This window comes from Ahaetulla prasina, chromosome 2, assembly GCF_028640845.1.
Source record: "Ahaetulla prasina isolate Xishuangbanna chromosome 2, ASM2864084v1, whole genome shotgun sequence".
Taxonomy (NCBI): Eukaryota; Metazoa; Chordata; class Lepidosauria; order Squamata; family Colubridae; genus Ahaetulla; species Ahaetulla prasina.
The window spans coordinates 82,150,175-82,169,668 of NC_080540.1; the positions used below are offsets into that span (position 1 = coordinate 82,150,175).

Sequence of the window (19,494 nt, forward strand, 5' to 3'; positions counted from 1 at the left end):
CAGTGATAAAATATTATAATCTATGAGTAAGAAAAATGCAATATATTTCTTCATTTATAAATATTTATATGCCATCCCTCAGAGACAATATTTCTAGATGGCATTCAGTAATTAAGAGACATATTATCTGAAGACAGACAACAGGGATTCCAGCCCAAAATGATTCATATTTATGCACATTTTGCGATACATGCATACATATGGGTACATAAACAGAGATGTCTGGAATATTCTTAATTTCATCCATGAGGTTCTAAGAATAGCTAACCCAAATAAAGTCATTAGGAAGTCCTTGTTATAATAGTTGACAATTTCAAGACCACAGAAACTGATACACACTAAACAGGTTCATTGTTGAGTATCTTCTGTGTATAACTGTAGTAAATCATGGCCATATATAATGATAGCTTTGAGTCAGTTTTGACTATTCCTGCCTGCATGGGAAGTTCCTGTCATTTCCTAGGTGGCATATTGAGAAGTGCTTTGCCATTGCCTTCTTCCTAAGGCTGAGCAGGTAGGAACGACGAAGAGAATAAATTTCAGGACTGAAATGAGGGGGCCTTGGTGCTCTCTGAGCTTGCTTGTTTTCTTGCAGAAGTGTCGTTACCAAACTAGGTAATATTGTCAGTGCCCTGATAGTGTTATCTAGTTTGGGTAATCAAACATCTGAAAGAATCATCTATTACAATGTTCTTCCTGTCGAAGACTACTTCAGCTTCAATTGCAACAATACACGAACACACATTAGATTTAAGCTTAATTGTTAATACTTGGAATACACTACCTGACTCTGTGGTCTCTTCCCAAAATCACCAAAGCTTCAACCAAAAACTGTCTACTATTGACCCCACCCCATTCCTAAGAGGTCTTTAAGGGGCGTGCATAAGAGCACAAGCGTGCCTACCGTTCTTGTCCTATTGTTTCCTTTTGTTATATCCAGTTAATATAGTTATTATATACTCATGCTTATATATATGCTTATGTATTGTTTAGTTATTTCATGCTTATGCTTATATATACTGTGTGACAAAATAAATAAATAAATAAATAAAAAATAAAATAAAATAAAATAATCAAGCTCAGAGGGTGGGAGTGGCCCAAAATTACCCATCTGGCTTTCATGCCTAAAAGAAGATTAAAACTCAGATTTCCTTGCTTCTAGTCTATATCGTAACTGCTAGACTAGATTGGTTAATATGGAATTATTTTTTTGAGTTTGCACAGTGTAAGGGGCATGCATAAGAGCACAAAAGTGCCTACCGTTCCTGTCCTATTGTTCTCTTCATTATAATATTATATGCATACTTATACTTTTACTTATATATACTTTTTCTCTCATGATGAGTTATTTTTATGTTGATGATTGTATATACTGTTGTGACAAAATAAAATATATAATATATATATACTGAATATATTAAACTAGTGAACTAGTGACACAAACTGGGTCTTCCTTTTATGTAATCTGTCTAGATCACAATTCTAGCATCTTATTTTAATAAGTCAAGTGTTTCTACTTGGAATTCTGATTTCCTGTTGGTTCAGTTGTATTTTTATTTATTTATTTATTTATTTATTTATTCGTATTTCTATACCGCCCTATCTCCCTAAGGACTCAGGGACCTTTTCTCTGAGTTGGCTGCAATGACAGGTATATATCTACACAAATTACCCTGTTTAAGCCCAGCATTCAACAGATGCAGTTGCATTAATTCTAGAATGATGACTCATACAACTCCTAAAACACTGAAGAAGATACCAACTGACTTAGCTTTTTTTGTATGTTTGTTTTGAAAAAAAAATAAGTCTTTTACTGTTAAGAGAGAATTTGGTCAGTGCTCAACTGTTGCTGAGATGGCAATTCTGTATTTGGATTGAACTATTTTACATTGCAGACTGAGGCAGGTGAATAGATTTTCTTTAGAGCACTCACGGTAATTCTGCTCCATGCAAAGAACTAGATGCTTAGAGGAAAAGTGTTCTGGTGTAGCCCTCTCACATGCTAAGATTAAAAGTGAAAAATGTGTGTAAGGAAGTTTGAAATGGCATAACCTAAATTATCTTCATGATCTTATTATTTGAATTTTATCTTTGAGAAAGTTGTTAATTTATGAAACAAAATACTGGTAACTGTGTGCTGTTAGAATATGTAACACCTCACACCCTCTCTTCCTACCTCATTTCATAATAGCCAATGTACGACTTGTGTTTTTACAGTAACTTCACATGACACTCTAAAGCTAAAACAAATTGGCTAGCAAGCATAATTAGCAACCCTACTTTACCCGTTTCTCACCTGACACATAAAAATTTAAAACCAAAATTATGGCTTATATGTTATTCAGACCTTGAGTATAAGTTGCCTTCAGACAAGATGGACGGCATATAAATAAATCTCAGTTTCCATAAATCCAATGCAATTGTTGTTTTAGGTTTGGACACAATAAACCATGATAAATCTTGGTCATAGGGTGGTGGAGCAAAATGGCAACATGTACATTATTCTTACATAAGGAAGCTGTGGGAATATAAGTGGCTCTTAAGGTACTAGAAAGTGGCCTTGAATTCATCTGGACACTCAAGCGGACTAGTTCTATAGCTTTGAAACCCTAAGTTCAGGCAATCCATTTGCAGTAGGAAGAGAGGTTGGCTGGAAAATTCTGAGGGTTAAGGTCCACATATCAGAAAGTTGCCAAGATTGAGAAACATTGCCTTAGATTATCCAGAAGCACAGAGGAATTGAGCAACTCTTCCTTTCATCCTTACCTCTAACTTTTTCATATAGCTCAAGGCCTTATGCTGCTCTTGTTTCACCTTTTTTCAGTGTCCCTCCTTAGATGTAACACTTTCATAATGTGGTGCACACTTTTAAGTACCTGCTCCCAAATTCAATAATAAACTGTCCACAAAGGAATGTTTGTCCTAATTGGCTGCTTGGAATAGTTGCAGTCCACAAAGAAGCAACTGACAGCTTCTATATTTGAGGGAATTATTGCAAGCATAAGTTCATTGATTGATTGATACTAGTCATCCAGATGATAAAATGTGGGGGTAAAATGGGTCTCTGTCTGAAGGACTGGGATACCAAATTTCTTTCCATGTTTCCTTGAGAAGGCAGTTTGAATAGGCCATGCTAATGTGTGTAGAATGGATGAAATGCACACTGGATTTAATATATTTGTCTGTAAACGCTCCAATATTTGTGTTTCGCTGTAAGAAACTAATATGACTACCCTTCCGGAAACTGGATAAATGTGATATCTTATACTTTTTTTTAAAGGAAAATTATTCCCTGGAGATAGTAAATAAAATGAATTGCTTATCATTATTTCCAGTGAAGTGGCATACACCTGTCTAATTTTATCTGTTCATCCTTTCTGTCTTTAGGAAGTAAAACTCGGGAAGGTGTGGTGCAAGGTGTAGCCTCAGGTAATGTTTATTGCTATTTCTCTTCTTCCCCAACTTTAATCCTGAGTGGGCAGTTGTATTAAAACATTGGCAGGCCAATAAAATAGTGATATTGTTAAAATCTTTCCCATAACTGAAGGTGGACAAAGTATTCCATCTACTTGTCACCTGTTGGCAGAACTGGCTAAAAGGACTGGCTAAGATACAGTGAGTGTGCAACTTGATTCAGCTTGACAGACAAACCAGGCTTAATATCTCATGTCAAAGGATTTGTTTCAAAGTTGGGCAGAATTAGGACACATTTTGAGGGGAAATTTCAGGAATTTTAAGAGATGGAATGGCTGCTTTAAATTACAGCAAATCTTCAGGCACTCATTTTATAGCACATTTATAATTCCAATAATAATAATAAAACCCTCTATTGAACCTAACCCAAAACTATACACCCCCCCCGGAAGTTTCACTCACTTGGGACAAGGTTTTCACTTGAGACATACTGCATTCCTGCAAGTGGACTTGAACTGGAGAGCAAAATAAATGGCTTGCTTAAAACGGGACAGAGTGTATACTGAAGCAGTGTAGAGTCCAGAAAAGACATATGTGCTGCAGAAAGGACTAGTGATAGCTTTTCTTCCATGGCCTTACACATATGCTTCTGCTTCTATCCATCTATGATGAATAGACTGTATTATTGTATTGTAGTTGTACATTTCTACAGTACTGCCAAATTATATTCCAAGTCAACATCTTTCTTTAGCCAAATTGTGAAAGGCCACACATTGTGCATCTAGTATAATGAACTAATTGTATGGTCTCATAAGGCTTAGAGCTTTTTCTTTTTGTCTTCTGGTTTTCTTAGTTGCTGAGAAGACAAAGGAGCAGGCATCACAGCTGGGTGGAGCTGTCTTCTCAGGAGCTGGCAATATTGCAGCTGCCACAGGACTGGTCAAGAAAGAAGAATTTCCCACTGATGTGAAGGTAGGCATCCTGTACCCTTCAGGTGGCTATAAGAGCTATTAAGAATCAATCTAGGGCAGAAAAAATTCAAAACTACCATAGAAAAAAAGGATAGCTGACCCCCAATAGATCTGAATGACATTTGATACTGATGTAAGATCTTTTGTTAATTTAATTCCCCAAAAACTGAAGGTTAGCTATGTTATGATTTTAGGCTGCATTTTTATTTTGGGATGAGGACCTAATAGGATGAGCAGGGGAAAAAATGCAAGGGCATTCCAATAATTTTGCATGACAGGATATCTCATGCTTTAGATGAGACCTATAACCATGGTGTGCAGGAATGGAAATGAATGTGAAGAAGAGCAAGTATTATGCATATATGGGTTGTGCAGTAACATAATTATTAACATAATTAATTAATAACATAATTATTAACATGTGTGCAAATCTCTATCCCATCAGTTGTGCATACTGTAAAAGGCAGTGATAATTCATTTATGAAACACATTAGTTTTTTAATCTTCATTTTTATAACTTGTTTGATGAATGTGTACATTTGGGCTGGCATGTGCTCAGAAGCACAACATTGTGCATCTTGAGGCTGAGAAAACCAAACCGTATTACAGAAATTATCTGGCTGCTGCAGGACTGCCAATCTGAGAAAAAACTCTTGAATCTTGCAGCTGAGCTGCCAGGGAACTATTTGCTTCCAGCTTAGCTTAAAATAGCAACAGCTGAAGATGAAATGAGGCCAGTGCATTCAGGCAGGAAGAGGCACGCTGCTCTACTCAGCAAGGGGGGAAGGAACCTATGAAGAGTGATGTCAGACTGCCAATCAAAGGCTCTTCCCAGCAGCCATGTTGATGCTTTCCTTCCATCTTTGAGATGGGAAGAAAAAATGTCATTTAAAAACTGTGGACCCACAAGCCTACCTGTTACCACAGCTCTGGAATGAGACTGTTACTGCTGCTTTCACAGGAAGCAATGAGGGTTACTTTCAGGACAACAATTGCTTAGCAGTGAGGGATAGAGAAGCTGGCAGGCAAAGGAGAATGACGTGTAGAGGGCAAGAGAGGCCGAAATCAGTGCATGGGAGGTGCAACAGCTGTTTTTAAGTTACCTCATTGAACAGACAGTGGCAAGGTGGGGACTGTAGCTTTCCAGACCACCTATGAACATTTGAGGTAACACAGAAACGAATGTAGCTTTTTATAGATTTGTAAACAAACCAAAACTTGTGCCATTCAATAAAACAAAGGATTGTCTGGAAAAGTCAAAAACAATGGACTTCTCCCCCTATATCTGGTGCTTTACATATGTAAATAGTTTACAAATGGGAATACTGGCTTCATAGAAGAACTGCACTTGGTCATTCACAAGACCAATTTTTTTTATCCAAATTGCACATGTACACAACAAGAGCTATCTCGTTGGCTGCTACAGTATAAGAGAAATAATCTTGGAGGCATGGAGCACAGTAGCCAGATAGAGGGTGGCCCTGCAATAATCCAATTTCTGATGAATTTCTTCTGTGCAATGGGAATCTCTGCATGGAAGTCTTTTACCATGTTAATTGGAAAACACTCCTAATGAGCTGGAACAGCTTGGCTCTCTATGAGAGAGAGTGGAAAATTTGTCCGCACAACAAACCAATGGGCATTCATATATAGATGAACCCAAAGAGCTAATGTTTGAAAGATGAGGAAAAATCTTTGGTCCACATGATTTTATGTACTTTGGTTATGTGCTTTGTCACTGCCATTTCTCTAAATAATCCTAAATATTCTAGCCTTTTATCACAAAGAGAGCATATGAGTCCCCTGATCATTGTGGTTGGCATCTTCAGTGCTTTTTAAGCTTTCTCTCTGCATTTAAAAGTGCAACTAGAATGGTCTATGACCATGATGGCATGAATGCCAGAGGCGACACATAGAGCCCTCTCTGTGGGTACGTGCACTGTCACCAGCTGCTCTTCTGGTTTCTGGCGTGCATCTGGTCTTTGTGGGTGGTGGAGTGCCGGAAAACAGCCTAAAAATGGCCAAAAAACCAGACCGATTTTCAGGTCTTTTTTAGGCTGTTTTTGGGCCAAAACAGCCCGAAAAATGGCCTGAAAAGCAGCCAAAAACCAGGCATGCGTGCACCTGCCAGCTGGCCTTTGGGTTTCCGGTGCTCCAGCGCATGCACATGCATGTGCATGCATGCACATTCCGATTTGGGTGCTAAGTGCCAAAAAGGTTCGCCATCACTGGTCTATGATATTTAATTTGTGGTTGAGCCATATAAGGTTATTAAAATGTTGAAATATATTGTCAGTTCATTTCCTACCATGGAATTTTCCCTTTTCACAGTTCTTGCACATCTTCCATGACCTAGAGTCCATACTGGTTTTTTCTGTTTAGTTCACATAGGTTATGTGAAATTTGCATAGGGGTGGGTGGCTTGTCCAATGTATATCATTTTATATTTAACAGTATTTACCACTTGGTTAACTACTCGCATAGTTTAAAAAGAAACTTCAGGAACTGTTTTCAAGTCACTTTAGGTTTTTATCCACCACATATCTGCAATTTAGTCTCTTCCCTGCTCTACTACTAAATGAGATAATTTAAAAACAAGTTAAATCAGCATTGATTTTAATACAGATCCTTGAAGGAATCCAGTTGAAAAAAATTGACTGTTTATTCCTACTCTCACCCCATTCCCATTAAATACACCCTTTGATGAGGAACTAGTGTTGATAGGATTACCTCCATGTACCCACTGGCACTTTAAACAAAACTCTAAAACATTGATGAAGCACAATTTTCCTTTGTAGAATCCTAATTTTGTTTCAGCAGGGCTTAGTTGTTTTTTCTTTTATTACCTTTGCTGCCCATTATTCAGGAAATTAATAAAGCTTAATTGCATAATAAAGATATCAGTTCTATAACTTTTTTTAGCAAAAACAAATGCAAAGCATTCATTCATTCATTCCAGATTCATGCAATCTTATACCTTCCTTGAACATCCCAGTGAAACGAAGGATGTGACTGGCTAACAATGCCAATTCATAAGATAAGTGGAATACCTGCTGATTACTATTAACTCTGCTCTAAATGATCTTCCGTCATACAATAACATATAGAATTCCAGAGTACATCATTCGATCGAAAAATGGCTGGGTTTGCATAACATGTTAAACTATGTGATCAGCTAATTTGTGAATTATATAAATTCAGCCAGGGTTGTTAATGTAAACCTTTCCAGTAAACCATTGTTAACCATGTTTGGTATGTTGTACAAATACAGCCATTACTTTTCCAGTGTCATTCCTCATTACCTAGTCTTTTAGTTGCTAAGTATTTTTAAAACATTCCTGTAAAATATATGTTGTCTATGAAATGTCATGATAGTGTAGTTTATGGGAAAAGAGGCAATCCAGGAGTGGGTACTGTGAGACGCAAGAGTTTCAAAAAGACTGATTATAACTTTGCCTGGGCTTTACTCTTATGGTTTTAAAGATTATGTTCTTGCCCCAATATAGCAATGAAAGATACCTTTCTGAAATCCACGTGATGCTTATTCCTAAATAATTTGCCAATTATTTAGACTTGATAAGTTTATTTTTTGTAGAAATCTTCAGAGGACATATTGGAAATGCTCTGGCAGAAATAAGTAATATTGGCTGTCATTTTTCATTTGTAGCCTGAAGAGGTTGGTCAGGAAGCAGTGGAGGAGCCACTGATAGAGCCACTGTTAGAACCCGAAAGTGAGAATTATGAAGAGCCACCGCAGGTGAGTGAAGCAGAATTAGGGCAAAATGACCACAAAATGGGAATGAGAAATTGTGGGGAACAAAGGGAATAAAGGAGTTTATTCTTTAGGAGTTCCATCTCCCCACCTCCCAAGTCCTGCTGTCTGCTTCATCATGGCGAGTTCTTGGGAAATTTGAACCAAGAATGCTGGGTGTATATGCTAAGAGTATATCGTCCAAATAGAGCATGAAGATAGCTGTCAAGCCTAAAGCAAGCAGGCAGAAGCAATATAGGAAGTTACTGGAAGCAGTAATTACAATCATTTCATAAAGTGCAGGAGAAGGCACTGGTAAACCACTCCTGTGTTTTACCAAGAAAATCACATGCCTTGACAAGATAAAATGACTGATGATATAACATGCTGATTAGATGTATTCAACTCACTAATGAAAAAGGGCTGAAGCTCTTTCTGAAGTGCTAACAATGTTTTTGATGTCGCTTAAAGGTTTCCAGGCATTTAATTGCTGATACTGCCATAACGAGAGGGGGGAGGGGAATCCAAAGCTACAAAGACAGAATTACAGTGGGAACATGACATATATGAAACATAAACATGGAAAAGTTGAACAGTGAAAGATGAAATTAATCAACCGTGACATCTTAAATATCACAAAACTGAAACAGAGTGGAATTGGGAACTTTCAATCAGTACATCATGTTTACTATTCAGGACGTGAAAAAAAGGCATTGCTTTCATACTTATGAAGGATATAGCAGAGACAATATTGGGTATAATGAGTAAATGATCAAAGAATACAAAGTAGACTTCATGAACAACTCTTTAATGTGATGATTCTCCAAGTTTATGTTCCAACTACTGATGCAGAAAAAGAGGAATGTTATGGTCAAGTTGAATTTGAAATTGATAGAACATGTAAACAAGATGTGCTGCCTTTGATGGGACATTGAAAAGCCAAAATTTGAATCAGTGAGGAAAACATGGCTGGAGTTAGAAAATAGAAATTAAGAAGAATGATTTACCACTTTCTGGCAATCCAACCAATTAGAACAATCAATAAGTGGAACAACTTGCCTGCAGAAGTTGTGAATGCTCCAACACTGGAAATTTTTAAGAAAATGTTGGATAGCCATTTGTCTGAAATGGTGTAGGGTTTCCTGCCTGGGCAGGGGGTTGGACTAGAAGACCTCCAAGGTCCCTTCCAACTCTGATATTATTATTATTATTATTATTATTATTATTATTATTATTATTATTATTATTATTATTATTATTATTATTATTATTATTATTATGTCTTTATTGGTAACACATTGTTTAAACCAAATTGACACCTAAACATATGGAACAGATCACAAACTGCTCATGTGCAAATTCCACAGGGAAGAACAAAGCCAACCAGCTTCCACAATATGATTTTGAGCAAACAATTTTCAAGAACATTAGGAGTTGTTATTAAGTCCTAAACCCAATGGGGAAAAAATCAGAGGAAATGTGGGTTGAAATGAAATAAATTGTTAAGGATAAGGGTGAAAAGACTGTTAGACTTAATATCGTCTTCACCTCCAGTTTCCTTCCCTGTGATAGAAAGTTGTTTTTTTTTTGGACTCCTGAGCAATTAATCTGTCTTGAATTTGCTTCTCTTGTATAGTTAAAGTTGTATTGATCTGTGGTTTTAGAATAGCATTTTTTAATAAAAATCTTACAAGATATCAGGTCATTTTTCTTCTTTTGCAAATGTGGAATTTATCCTGAAAATGAGTTAATATTTGGAAAATCCCTGCATTCCTTTAAGGTGTCTTTCAAAATCTCCTGTTTTGAACTCTTCTAATGCCTCTGCATTTTAATTGCTGAAATTCCTATTTATCCTTTCTACTTCTTGTAATTTTTGCTCTTGGACTTCCATGAGATTTTCTTGCTTTCCTTTTAATTCTTTAATTTGTGTAACTTGAATATTCTTTGCAATGCTCCTAATCTCTGTTTTTAAGTCTATTCTCATATCCTCAATTTCTACTTTTAAATCAGTTTCCATATCCTCCATTTTATTCATCCCTGTTTGTGGTATTTAAAGTTTTAATTCAAGTCCTGATATTTCGATAATAAGATGGGCAGCATATAAATTTAATAAATAAAAATTCTGATTGCTAGTTTCTTGAACATTTAATTGCTGTCTGCTGTTTGCAGACATCAAACATGCTATCTGAGTCCAATTCTTCTTCTCACTGCCTTTCTTCCTTCCTTGTCTCCCTTCTTTCTTTGTTATAAAATATCTTCCATACACAATATGAGATCTCTATATCCAACCACTATTGTTTTCAGGTTTAAGTAGTGAATCAATTGGTGGAATGGGATGATATAGAATGGTAAATTCTTGCTCTTATTTTTTACACATTTTTTTACCAACTTCCAATAAACATTCCATTGCAAAACTTCTATAGTACTTCTCATCTCATCCCATTCCATCTCATCAGTCTTTCTATATTTTATACAGAAAAATAGGAGAAATAGCTGAAATAAGAAACTAATTTGTTATGTGAATGATCAAAGGCAGCTTATATCCAGTTTGTTGTTCAATTGTCATTGTTCTCTAGCATTCACAGAAGTAGCTCTAACTGCTACATGAGCTTAGTGGAATCTGTTTCCTTAGTATTTTCAGTTCTGGAGCTCATCTTAGTTAAAGCATTCTTTTTAAAGAAGAGTTTGTCTCACCATAATACTGCTGTTGTGCTATAATCTTCTCCCTTTATTCCAGCATCAGAACTCTTGTAAAAAATAGTCAAAATCATTGTATTTATAAAGTTTAATGAAGGAAAATAGTTGCCATTATAAAATCCAATAGAAGAGAATGGAAATCCAATGGTTGATTGGAGATTATTTAATTCTTTCTGCCAAAGAAAAGAGAGGAGGAAAAGTGTGGGTACGTGTGGGAGTTGGCAACATGGAGTGTTGGAAATTGGCATTGAAAAATGTACCTGTATGGGTGCTAGATAATGAAAAATATGGACTGGGGGAGACCAGAAATCCCCTGGCTATGCCTTCTTAGCTTAACCGGTGGCTTAAGACATCTAAGGAGTAATAATAATACCACAGGCTTTAAAGTAGGGAGAAGACTCCTGTCAGGAAGCCACTATTGCCCCTTTAAATTGCAGCATTAAGCCAAAATTAATTAAACCAAAATGTGTGTGTGTATGAAATCTACATGGAATTATTTTAGTAAAAGGACAATTTTCAACAAACTCTGAACATATAAAACTGATACTGTTGTTTACAAGAAATGCATATAAAACAAGACTTCGTTAAAACAGAAAAAGTTACATCAAAAATACACAGCATCTGGGAAAAAAACAGAATAGTATTTTTTTAAAATCATCTTCTTAAGAATTATTAGAAAACAAAATAGAATAAAAACGGGCAAATTTTAATCTTGAAACTGAAAAAGACAAATTTAATACAGAAAATAATTGTATGAAAATAACGTTTATATCCTAATAGAAACTGCAGAGGGTATAATAATCATTGCTAGAAACATGAATAGAGTGCTACATTCTAATTTAGTCAAATGAGCTAAAGAGAAAAAAAAGGAAAGCTCCAAGAAAGGTCTTCCAATATATTGTCGTGTCCCACTCCTCCGCTGACGGCCGGGTCAGGGAAATCCGAATCAGGCTTGCCTCTGCAACTCTGCCCAAAGTCCTAGCAAAGTCCTCAGAGCAGGCAGGAGACCAGTAAGTGACTTCAGCAAGATAAGTTCGACTTCGCCTGACTCAGAGACTGCCAGAAAGCAGATCCTTTATATAGGCCATGGGGTGTGGCTCCATGACTCAGCACTCATTAAGGCCTGCCCCTCCCTTCCTTCTGTTGCCTCCGCCTATCCAATCTTCTGATGCGAGGGTCACTCCAATCAGCTGTTGTTGGAAGTAAACTTTCCTCAGGCTCACATGCTGTGGAGGAGGGGGAGGGGTCTAGCTGCTCCGTTTGCCTGGGCATGGAGCCAGGGCTGGGGCCGGGGGATGCTCCCTCCTCTGCAGCCTGCTTGGGCATGGAGCCAGGGCTGGGACCGGGAGGTGCCCCCTCCTCTGCAGCTTGTCTGGGCATGGAGCCAGGACTGGGGCATACATTCCTCCGTGTTCGGGAGCAGATAAGCAGACCCCGGCTGCGGTGAGAGCGGACAAGACACAACATATATGGTCACAACAGAAGAAGTATACATAATCATAAAGTGAGCAAGCGCGTGCGTGCGCGCGCGCACACACACACACACACACACACACACACACACACACACACAATAACCCAAAGAAACTTTACTCTTGCAAATTAATTTCTTTATTATGGACTATATTGACTGAATGCATAAAGAAGTGCATCTGTGAAATGATGTACATAGAGCAGACAGGTCATATTCCAAAGAAGAAGACGATGAACAAATTTATTATAAACACACTAGGATATATCAACATCAACACTAAAAAGACAGCAATAATATTTTCAGATGTGAATAAAGCCTTCAATATTTGGGAATTGGGTTTTTTGGGATGTTCTAGGTTAAATGAACCCCAGTGAAGAATTCAAAACTTTGGTGGAGAGCATATATCAACAGCAAGCAGTGAAGATTGTGGCAATATCAACACACTCTGCAAACTTCTCAATATATAAAAATGCATTGGCAATGAGGTCCACTTTCCCTTCTACTATTTGTAAACTTTTTGGAAGTCTTAGTAAGCATGATCTAAAAAGATAAAACAAATAACCAAGATCTGAATTCAAGGAGAATACAAGAATGAGATGCTATGCACATGATATAGTATAACAATTATGCAATCGCAAACGCCATACAATTGATGTAAGTAGTTAAAGAACTACTTAAGTCAATTTTATGGAGTTTGCAGTTGGCTGTTTTTTTAGATATGAAATTAAAAGAAAATTAAGATAAGGCATTTATTATTATTATTATTATTTATTATATTTGTATACCGCCCATCTCCCGAAAGACTCAGGGCGGTTCACAGCCAAAAAACAACAGAAAACATATAATACATATAAACAGCTAAAAGAATAGACAGTTAAATTCAATTGATGCCCTAAAACTTTTAAATACAAATTTAAAACCTCAATTAAACCCCTTTTTTAAAAATCCCAATTTAAAAACTACGTTCAAGCTAGTCCTGCTCTTCGAAACAGCAACGTCTTCAGCTCGCGGCGGAAGGACCTGAGATCGGGGAGTTGACGAAGCCCCAGAGGGAGCTCGTTCCAGAGGTAGGGCCCCCACAGAAGGCCCTCCCCCTAGAGGTCGCCAGCCGACATTGTTTAGCTGACGGTATCCGGAGGAGGCCCTCTCTGTGAGAGCGCACTGGTCGGTGAGAGGTTAATGGTGGCAGTAGGCGGTCCCGTAAATATCCCGGCCCTAGGCCATGGAGCGCTTTAAAGGTGATAACAAGTACCTTGAAGTGAACCCGGAAGACCACCGGGAGCCAGTGCAGACTATGCAGGAGGGGTGTTACACGGGAGCCACAAGGTGCTCCTTCTATCACCCGCGCAGCCGCATTCTGGACCAGTTGGAGTCTCCGGGTACCCTTCAAGGGGAGCCCCATGTAGAGAGCATTACAGTAGTCCAGGCGGGATGTAACAAGGGCATGAGCGACCGTGCATAAGGAAGCCCGATCCAGAAAGGGGCGTAACTGGCGTATCAGGCGAACCTGATGAAAAGCTCCCCTCTGATGATGATTTAACCTCTGATGAAGAAGACTCTCAAATAACAGTTTGGCTATGAAATAACAAAAGACTTAGTAAAATATCTAGGATTCCACTTGACAGGAGGTAATGATATTTCAAAACAATTACAACAAATTATGGAAAGAAATAAAACCTGGAAAGTTGGAAGTATCTAAAACTTTTCTGGTTAGGACTCACTGCAATAGCAAAAATATGCTACCCAGAATTTCGGAAAGAAATCTGCCAGACTGAGAAATAACAACTAATTTCTATGAATCTGAAAGGATGTATTTTTAAGTCAATGTTTGTTAAGAATGTAGGATCTCTAAAAACAAATATAAATCTAGCATCACTGACAAACACTTTTCATTTCAAAGGTAATTATAGCAAAAAAGATTTAATTACATATGCTAACACGACATATTGAACCAGAAAACAGATTAAAGGCACAAAAAGTGCTCAAAGAAGGAAGGTATTGAGACCATGGTTAATATACCTGCCAATAACTGCAAACACAAATGATAAGCAAAACAATGACCTGATTTTCTACTGGATATACAAAACAGAATGGCTAATGCCTTGAAAAGTAAAGTGAAAATACAAATGTTTAAAAAAATTTTTTTATTTTTTGTAATTTTTTTATTTGCATTTATATCCCGCCCTTCTCCGAAGACTCAGGGCGGCTTACACTATGTTAAGCAATAGTCTTCATCCATTTGTATATTATATACAAAGTCAACTTATTGCCCCCAACAATCTGGGTCCTCATTTTACCTACCTTATAAAGGATGGAAGGCTGAGTCAACCTTGGGCCTGGTGGGACTTGAACCTGCAGTAATTGCAAGCAGCTGTCTTAATAACAGACTGTCTTAGTCTGATCTGGTTAATGCCTTTTTATTGGATTTCCAAAAGAGGTTTGCTAAAGTTTAAACAAACCTTTTGGATGAGAATTAGTTTCAAAATTAAATCAAAATTAGTTTTTAGAAATACATATAACTGGTCACTTTACCCACCATATTTAAATGCAAGGAACTTTTGTAAGTAGGCAGTTCTGATGAGTAAACCCTTTTAGTTGATAGGATAAAGACTGCAGGTAAAAAGTAGAAGAGTGGATCTGTAGGGCAAGCTTTTCTGTTATCTGATCTAGAGCTGGGTTATTTTGTCTCATGTTCTTCTACCATCTAATACAATTAATGTTTTCAATTTCTTTCCAGGAGGAATATCAGGAATATGAGCCGGAAGCATAATGGCCACAGCTATTCCCGACACTTCCACCAGCAGCACAATAACAATAATTTCTTCTTCCCTATCCACATCCATCTCTCCAAAGGAAGGTCTTGATGCAGATGGTAATGGAGAGAACCCCCCATGCCCCATCCTGTCATGAGTTCTTCCTCCAATTCTGCTCCAAGAGACCTCATCAGGATCAGTGTTTTATGTATTGTGGTCTTTAGCGTTAAAGAGAAAGAATACTGAAGACAAACCCTGACCGCAGTGGTTTGTGTACATGTGTACATTTCAAAGCCCAGCCTTACTGCCTGTCTCCCTCCCAGTGCAGTAAGGCCAGACTTCATGTGTCTGTTAAGCAGCATGTTGTATCTTCTCTGTTTTTAAACAGAGCATTCCATGTCCTTGACTGGGACCTTGCACTGGGCCCACTGTACATTTGCTTGCACGTGAATCATGCCAACTCTGTTCCATTATCATTGGAACTTTTTTAAAAAACAATATCTCTGTCCTGGTCATGTAAAAGAGACTTCCTGATTTTAACGGTGCAGAAGTTGTGTCTATGTATCCTAAACAAAAGGAGCATCTTTCCTTTCCTGCCCCCCAGCGCTCTGTATATTTTGACTGTGGCATGGATATATACCTCCCACTGTCGCTGTGTGTGCAATCCTGGGTTGCTGCCAGTGATGCAGCTACCCATCTCCATGAATAAAGCCAATTCTTGACTGTAGCTGTTTTTCTGCTTCCAAGTGGTTCATAGGTGAAGAGGGGGAGCAGTTATCCTGTGCTTTTCTGGGAACAAGGTAGTTTTCAATGGGCCAAGTGTCCACATGGCTGAGCTTTGAGAACAGCGTAACTGTAATGTCTAAGGGAAGTGGCTGATGTTGCTTCTTACAACCTAATACAACTTCAGTGATTTTTCCAAATTAAAGTATAAGCAATCAGTAACTAAAATGGAACATCCATTGGAAGTGCTGAACAAGCCCCTTCAGCAGGTATATTTTTTTCATCCTAGATGAATAAGCTAGAGGTCTTAAAATTGAATTACCAATATTATATCCATCTCTATTGTGCAGTCATACTTGAACCAGAACTGTATACTGTACGTGATTTAAAAAAAATAAACTGTAAAGGTAAAAAACATAGAGAAAATAGTCAAAGAACAGAAATAACTTTTCTGAAAAATTATAGCATTTAGGGCTTAGAACCTGACAGAAAGAAAGGGAGGAATATAATTGTGCATGGTACAGAGAAAGTGAAAAAATTTGTTTTTCTCTTTTTAAACTAGAATCTAGGTACTTCCATTGAAGCTGATTTGCAGGAAATTGGAGATAGATACAACACAATTTGTAAAATATGCTGTCACAAGGCATAGTGAGAGTAGTTTAGACTACTTTTTAACACAAATTCATTGGAAATGTATCATTAGATATCATTAAGCCATAAAGCAGCTTCAGTCCCATAAGCTATCACTAGGGAACCATTATCAGAGAAGGAAACTATTTGCATTATTGTATTTATTGGCTTCTCAGAGGCATCTGATTGGTGATTGCTAGAGACAGAATGCTGTACTAGATAAGCCATAGATCTGATCCAAGAGAGCTATTGTAGTCTTTAGATATACATGTCAAAACACACACACACACACACAGAGAGAGAGAGAGAGACAGACAGACAGACAGACAAATACCCCTGTTCAGCCTTAAAATATTAGGGCAACACTGTCTTCTGAGATAATAATTATTGGAAATTAATATAGTTCAGTTAATACCAAGCCTGCTTTTAAGTAGTTGATCTAGTATCTGATTCCAAAACAGTTGCACTGCCATTAATTAAGAATAATGCTATTCATGTGATTGATGAAGACAGTATGTAATAATTCTTGATTAAAAGGGTATTTTGCTTACTTTTAGTGGGAAAATCACGCTTCAGAAAAACTGCCACAGGGCAGAAAAATGTGTGCCTTCCACTTTGAAATGAGAGAAAAGTTAAAGTCTTTTTAACCACAAAATCTACTTTTGTGGCTTGAAATCCCTACCAATTAACCCACCCAATATCTGAATAGTTGCTAAAAGATAAGAACAATATTGTAGCTACTAATTTCCATGTTATTTTGTTAACTTATAGATGGCTTAATAATTTGTGGAGTTTCTTATTACAACTTTTATTTTACATTGTCTCCCTTTCCTGTGATAAAGCTTTCTCGATAAACATTTCAGTCTCTTCCAATTTGTCTAGTTGTCTGAGATATATACATATCAAGATTACAGACCTATATGTTATCCCTGAAACTCTTAGAATGGTGGTTCTATGTTTGATATTTTAAGATACATTACTTTGTTTAGCTATTCTGAATTGCCCTTTTGAATCCTGTATGTTCTTTTGCATTTTTAACACATGCCCACAATTGTCAAGAAAAACATTTATTATTAATTGCTTAATTGATGACTTCACATACAAAATGACAGCATGCTATGCAATTTGTCTTGCAGAACTTTAGCCCCTACTATAAGTCACATCTAAGGCCAGCAATTAAACTACTAAACAAAATAGCCACAAGGCTGATTACTAAATGATTTCCTAGATTATCAACTTGAACTTTGATTTTTTTAGCAACAAGAAAAAATAATTTATTTTATTCATTCAGAATGTGACCTATTAGAACCTATTTCCTTGCAATTTGTTAAAGCCCAAAACACACAGCAAAGAAAACAAAAGAACTGGAAAAATATGTTCTGTCAATAAAAGTATTGATATAATTGATGAGATGGGAAATTTGTGGCAGCAAAATGGCCCATGTAAAAAAGTTCTAATTTGAAAATGCAGGTAGGAGACTGAATAAACTGCGAGCGTGATGCCTCAGTGATAAACCTGGTATTAGTTTACAATAATTCCTAAGGTTGCAAAACCAACAGTATTAATTAAATAATTAGTGTTGTAAAAGTTACCGCTCAGCGAATTGGAACTTAATATTAATCTTACAGAGGAATTGCTAGAGAAGTAAAATGTTTTTTTTTTGTTTCCTTATCCCCAATCTTTGCATGTCTTTAATCATTAAAAGGAAAAAGGGTTTTAGAGCTGCATCAATAGAAAAGAGGCAATGGATGACTATATACATGCACATTAAATTAAGAAGCCTTAGATCCTACTCTGAATTGCAGATATTTCCAACCATCACATGAGTGTATGTAAGTAAAATTGTCATGACTACTCTACAAAACTATCAAATGAAACTTAGATTTCTCAAAGCCTGAACTGGCATCAAGCTCCACTTTGAGTGAAGTGGAAATAAAAAACCTTGGTCTTCATCTGTGGAAAAGGCTCAGTTGTTCCCATGCAGAATATATACTTTTATGAAAAATGGTAGTGAATGATAGAAAATTGGTCTGGAGGAGAAGGGAAGGACATTATTCACCAAAGATTATCAATATCACCCATGATGATAAAGACTGACACGTGAAAAAACGTGAAGCAGTTCCCAAATGCTAATCCTTATTTAGCAACCACAATTGAGGCCAGTACTGGGTTGTTAAGCAAAGCAGTTGCTAAGTGAAACTGTAACTGTACTTATGACCATTCTTCAGCTTTTCTTTGGTTTACAGACCTGCAAAGATCATAAATGTAAGGACTGATCATAAAGTTTACTGGATTGTTGCAATGCACTCTACGTGGGGCTGCCTTTGAAGAGCATCCAGGAGCTTCAGCTGGTGCAGAACGCAGTTGTCCAGTTATGTGTGCCTCTAGAATGGCACATTACATCTCTGTTCTGCAAACTGTGTTGGTTACTGGTTTGCTTCTAGATGCACTTCAAGGTGCTGATTTTGACCTTTAAAGCTCATGGCATAGGACCAAATTATCTGTGGGACTGTCTCTTCCTGGTTACATCTATATGCCCCATCGAGTGCAATAGAGTGGTATGCTCCCAGTCCTGTCTGTGAAGGAGGTTCCATCTGACAGAACCCAGATGTGCCTTTTCTATTATAGTTCCTGCCCTCTGGAACACCATTCCCCCCTGAGATGAGATTAGTCCATCCATTAGCCCATCTGGAAAGCCTTGACAACATGGTTTTTCCATTAACCTAAGAATCACATGGTGAGCCTGCAATCTTATTCAGTGAAGCTCAATGATGGCTGTTCACTTGCCTTTTTTGGGTTCTTTTATGTGTTATTCCTTTATGTTGTAATTTTTAATTTTTTTTGTAATTTATATCTGATTTTTATAGTGATATGGTTTTTATTATTATTTTCCTTATAAGCCATCCAAAGTAACTTTTTACTTTGGGTGGCTATATCAAATTTGCTAAGTAAACAAAGTTACTTTTTCAACAACATCGTAACTCTGAACAGTTGCTAAACAAGGACTGTCTGTATTAGGCATTCTGAAGTCAAAGGTGCTAGACCCACAGCCTTTCTGCACAACTCAGTGTTGATTTCAAA

At 37.2% G+C, this 19,494-nt stretch overlaps 1 protein-coding gene across 2 annotated transcripts in view; it reads left to right on the forward strand.

Moving 5' to 3' along the window:
• SNCB (synuclein beta) overlaps positions 1-19,159 on the forward strand; it is a 41,461-nt gene extending 22,302 nt beyond the window's left edge. Inside the window, exons 3-6 of one of the 2 annotated variants that reach the window (XM_058171586.1) lie at positions 3,388-3,429; positions 4,268-4,386; positions 7,345-7,420; positions 8,051-8,137. In XM_058171586.1, the coding sequence (XP_058027569.1) occupies positions 3,388-3,429; positions 4,268-4,386; positions 7,345-7,371 (188 nt within the window). In that variant the 3' untranslated portion in view covers positions 7,372-7,420; positions 8,051-8,137. Of the gene's footprint in view, positions 1-3,387; positions 3,430-4,267; positions 4,387-7,344; positions 7,421-8,050; positions 8,143-15,044 lie in introns of those variants that run through there. The other variant, XM_058171584.1, reaches the window with a different exon arrangement.
• Positions 19,160-19,494: the final 335 nt, after the last annotated feature.